The sequence below is a fragment of the Corvus brachyrhynchos genome, unplaced genomic scaffold (genome assembly GCF_000691975.1).
Source record: "Corvus brachyrhynchos isolate BGI_N302 unplaced genomic scaffold, ASM69197v1 scaffold211, whole genome shotgun sequence".
Lineage (NCBI taxonomy): Eukaryota > Metazoa > Chordata > Aves > Passeriformes > Corvidae > Corvus > Corvus brachyrhynchos.
Genome location: NW_008236211.1, coordinates 527,329 through 531,712, shown reverse-complemented (window position 1 = coordinate 531,712; position 4,384 = coordinate 527,329). Strand labels below are relative to the sequence as shown.

The 4,384-nt window shown below is 62.7% G+C and overlaps 2 protein-coding genes across 2 annotated transcripts in view; both read right to left on the bottom strand.

Moving 5' to 3' along the window:
- The window catches only part of DPYSL5 (dihydropyrimidinase like 5), a 22,915-nt gene extending 19,403 nt beyond the window's left edge, over positions 1-3,512 (bottom strand). Inside the window, exon 1 of the mRNA XM_017743576.1 lies at positions 3,507-3,512. The gene's annotated coding sequence lies outside the window, so the exon portion shown is untranslated. The remainder of the gene's footprint in view (positions 1-3,506) is intronic.
- The window catches only part of DNMT3A (DNA methyltransferase 3 alpha), a 12,355-nt gene that overhangs the window by 2,751 nt on the left and 5,220 nt on the right, over positions 1-4,384 (bottom strand). Inside the window, exons 2-9 of the mRNA XM_017743426.1 lie at positions 4,336-4,380; positions 4,119-4,259; positions 3,592-3,721; positions 3,241-3,393; positions 2,981-3,025; positions 2,484-2,563; positions 2,257-2,369; positions 6-108 (exon numbers count right to left, since the gene is read on the bottom strand). Of these exons, the coding sequence (XP_017598915.1) occupies positions 6-108; positions 2,257-2,369; positions 2,484-2,563; positions 2,981-3,025; positions 3,241-3,393; positions 3,592-3,721; positions 4,119-4,259; positions 4,336-4,380 (810 nt within the window). The remainder of the gene's footprint in view (positions 1-5; positions 109-2,256; positions 2,370-2,483; positions 2,564-2,980; positions 3,026-3,240; positions 3,394-3,591; positions 3,722-4,118; positions 4,260-4,335; positions 4,381-4,384) is intronic.

Sequence of the window (4,384 nt, the reverse complement as noted above, 5' to 3'; positions counted from 1 at the left end):
TAGACCCCCTTAAGGCAGCACATGTAGCAGTTCCAGGGGTCCTCCTTGATGGCCGCCTGCGCTGCCCCCGGGCCCACCAGCAGGTCCACACACTCCACGCAGAAGCACCTGGCACGGGTGGGAGCCAGGGTCAGCAGGGGGGCTCGTGCCAGGGCAGTGACACCACCAGGATCTACCCAGCCCCACACCATGACTGGGGCACCACCCACACGGGCTCCCACAGACCTGCCCACGCACACCCTGGTCTGAGCCCACCGGCATTTCCCAGCTCTATGCTGGGACTGGGGCACTGCCAAAGCTTGCCCCAGCCCTACAGCAGGACCATGGCATCACCAAAACCTCCCCAGACTCATGCCAGGGCTGGGGCACCACCAAAACCTCCCCAGCCCCAAACCAGAACTGGCATCACCCAAAACCCCAAGGCAGGACTGTGGCATCACCAAAAACCTCAACACCAACACCTCAGTCCCACACCAGAACTGGGACATCGCTGGAACTACCGAGCTCCACAGCAGCACTGGAGCATTGCCAGGACCTCTTCCAGCCCTACAGGATCCTGGCACTGCCAAAACCTCCGAAGCCCTGCACCTGGACTAGCATCACCCAAAACTCCATGGCAGGACCACGGCATCTCCAGTCTGGGGCATTACCAAAACTTCCCCCACCCCCACAAACCAGGGCCAGGGCACCACCAAAACCTCCCCAGGCATCTCCAGTCTGGGGCATTACCAAAACTTCCGCCACCCCCACAAACGAGGGCCAGGGCACCACCAAAACCTCCCCGTCTCAAACCACAACTGGCATCACTCAATTCCCACACCAGGACTGCGGCATCACCAGGACTTTCCAGCTCCATCCTGGTAGGACTGGGGCATTGCCAAAACTCCCAGAATCCCACACCAGGACATTACCAAAACCTCCCAACCTGACACACTGGGACTGTGGCATCATTAAAACATCCCAGTCCCAAACCAGGACTGGCATCATCAACAGCCCATGGCAGGAACACGGCACCATGAAAATCCTTCCAGTCCTGCACTGGGACATCATAAATCCTCCCAGCCCCAAACCAGGATTGGCATCACCGAATTCCTACACTAGGACTGGCAGCACCTGATTTCCATGCCAGGCCTGGGGCACCACCAAAACCTCTCCAACTCCACATGAGGACCGAAGCATCACAAAACATCCCAGACTGGTGTTGAGGAATAAATCCGGCCCAGGTAGTGGGTCTGAAATGCAGACTGAGCTGCAGAGGTTGAGCTCTGGCTGGAGCCCCAGCCGTGGGATGAGGAAGGGTGACTCAGGCAGGTGAGTGGACACAGAGTTGGGATAACGTAACAAAGGAGATAAAGAGAGATGCTGCCAGCCAGCTGGATGGACACGGAGAGGGGTGGGAGCTGAGGACGCTGGAGGAACAGTGAGTGAGACTTGTAGACGGGGACACTGAGGGGATAAAATTGAGGGGTTCTTTTGTTGGGATCCCTCCTTGGAGGTACCAGCTCGGGCTGTGTTTCTATTTCTGTGCCAGGAATAAATGGCTTCACCGAACAGAACATCGGAAACCGCCACTGGAAAGCCGGGCTGGGACGGGTGAGGAGGCAGGGTCTGACTGGGAGTGGGGCTGTGGGGAGCCACTGGAGCCGCCGCTGCGAAGGGGCTCTGGCCCCAGCAGTGACAGCCTCTGGCACTGCGAGCGGGACAGCCCGGGAGCATCAGGAGTGCTCAGACTGGGGAGTTTCCTTAACTGACATCACCAAATTCCCATGCCAGGACCTGGCATCGCGAGAACCTCCGTCTCACACCAGGACTGGCATCACTGACCATGGTGGGACCGTGGCACCACCAAATCCTACCCAGACTCATGCCAGGACTGGAACATCAAAGCCTGACACTGGGACAGCGGCAGCACCAGAACCTCCCAGTCTCGTGCCAGGTCTGGCATCACCATACCCGCCTGCTCCTGTGCCACAGGCCACAGCACTGCCAAAACAACTCAGCCACAAACCAGGACTGGCACCACCGAACTCCCACGCCAAGACTGTGGCATCACCAAACCTTCCCAGTGCCTTCCTGAGACTGGGACATCACCAAAACCCCCCAGTCCCACACCAGGACCGCCATCAGCAAAACCACATGGCAGGAACATGGCAACACCAAAACCTCCGCAGCCCCATGCCAGACAGAACTGGGCACCAATGGAAGCTCCCTGGTTGCACAGCAGCCCCGTGGCCCCCGAAGCCCCCGGCCCCGCACCTGCAGCAGTTGTTGTTGCCACACATGAGGACCTCGCGGCCGCCGCAGCAGATGGTGCAGTAGGACTGGTACCCGTCGTCGTCGTACTGGTACGCGCACTCCAAAAAGCAGTTCTGGGGACAGCCAGGGTGTCACTGCGGCCCCGGGGACACTGGGGACCCTGGGACAGGGTCAGGCATCCTCTGAGACCCCCTGCCCGTGGCCCCTGGCCCGGCACCGCACCATACCTTGCAGTTTTGGCACATCCCCCCGATGAACAGAGGGTGCTCTAGGGTCACGTTGAGGCTCCCACAGGAGATGCAGATGTCTGGGGGAGAAGGGGAGACATCACCCTGGCACCCCACTGCAGTGTGGGGACACCCCGACCCCTGTCCTGCAGTCCCCAGAACACACTCACCCCCATGCTGGGTTACACCAGAGCTGGGGACCAACCCTGGAAGCAGCAGGCAGGACTCCCACTGTCCCCAGCCCCACCCCGTACCCCAACAGCCCCCACAGCCCCAGGCAGTGTCCTGAGGGTCCCTGCCACCATCCAGGGTGGGCCACTGCCACACCACAGCTGCTGTCCCTGCTGCCAGCCAGGGTGAGGGTGGGACAAGCCTGGCCTTCTTCCCCTGAGCTGCCCCCACACCCCTGCAGGCCCCCTCTATCCTGAGTTGCCCAGGCAGGGATGGACCCCCACCCCACCTCCTGGGTGCAGGAGGTGCCCTGGCCCCACACTCACCTTCAATGTTCCTGCACTTCTGCCGGACCTCGTACACCAGCCGCTCTGGGGGAAGAGGGGCGTCAGCGGGGCCTGGCCCCAGCCAGGTCCCCTCATGGCTGGGGGTGAAGGGAGGGACTCCCCGGGAAGGAAGGACCCCGAGGGAGAAGGGGGCCTGGCCTGGAGCAGCTCTTGTCCCCCCCACCCCCAAGTGAGCATGGCCAAAGCAACCCCCCGAGAGAGGAGTGGTGGGCGTGGGGACATCCCCAGCCCCCTGGTACCTCGGGTGCGCTCGTCGATGATCTCCTTGACCTTGGGCTTCTCCTGGGTTGTGCTTTTCCGGGGTTTTTTGGCGGGTGGGGGCGGTGCGTAGGCGGCTGCTTCGGGCTCGACCCACATCTCCGTGTAAACTTCTTTGTAGGGGTTCCGCTCCTCTGCGGGACCAGGGCTCGTCAGCGGAGTTCCCCCATCAGGTCCCATCACCAGGATCCCCCACCAGGGTCCCCTCCCAGCCCCACAGCACCTGCCCTGCCCAGGCCCGTCCCACCCCGGTGACGCTGGAGCTGATGGCGAGTGTCCCCCAGTACCCCGGGCGGGGCCCCCCCCCACACAGGGCCTGCGCCCCCGCTCACCTTCGGGGGGCTCCAGCCCCTTGGGGCCGGAGGGCTGGAAGCCACCCAGGGCCCACTCGATCATCTGCTTGTTCTGGATCTCCACCACCTTGGATGTGTCCGTCTCGTCGTCAGCCAGGCAGGCCCCAGCCTCAGGGGGACCAACGTGGTCAGGAACCTCCACAAGAGACCCCCAGCTCTGCTGAGAACCCCCAAAGCCAGGATCACCCCACAAGAGACCCTTCCCAGCAGTGCTGAGAGATGCCCTGAAAGGCAAGGACCCCCCAGCACCCCCCACAGGGACTGCAGCAGCCCCCCAGAAACCCCCAAAGTTCCTGACCTCCTCCCCAGACCCCCCCACACTCCTGCCTGGGACAAGTGATTCCCAGACACCCCTGAAGTCTCCTTAGAGAGTACACCACAAAAGCCCTTCGGGGGTCCCCCGGACCCCTTTAGCCTTTTAAGAGACCTCCATGTGGCAGGAGGGGAGGCAGGGCCGGGTCCTGGCAGGGTGGAGCGGCAGCTGCTTCTTCCACGGATGGACTCACTGCACCTCGGATGTCCCTGGCGTCCCTGCTCACCTGCAGCACCTCGTAGATGGCCTTGCGGTACATGGGCTGCTTGTTGTAGGTGGCCTGGTGGAAGGCGCTGGCAAAGGAGCTCAGGGGCAACAGCTTCTCCACGCACACCTGGGGACAGGACGCAGCCATGGGGACACCTGGGGGAGGGGCGCTGCCACCCCCCGGCCCCCCGGGCACCGCTTACCACCGAGAACTTGCCGTCGCCGAACCACATGACCCAGCGGGTGCCCTCG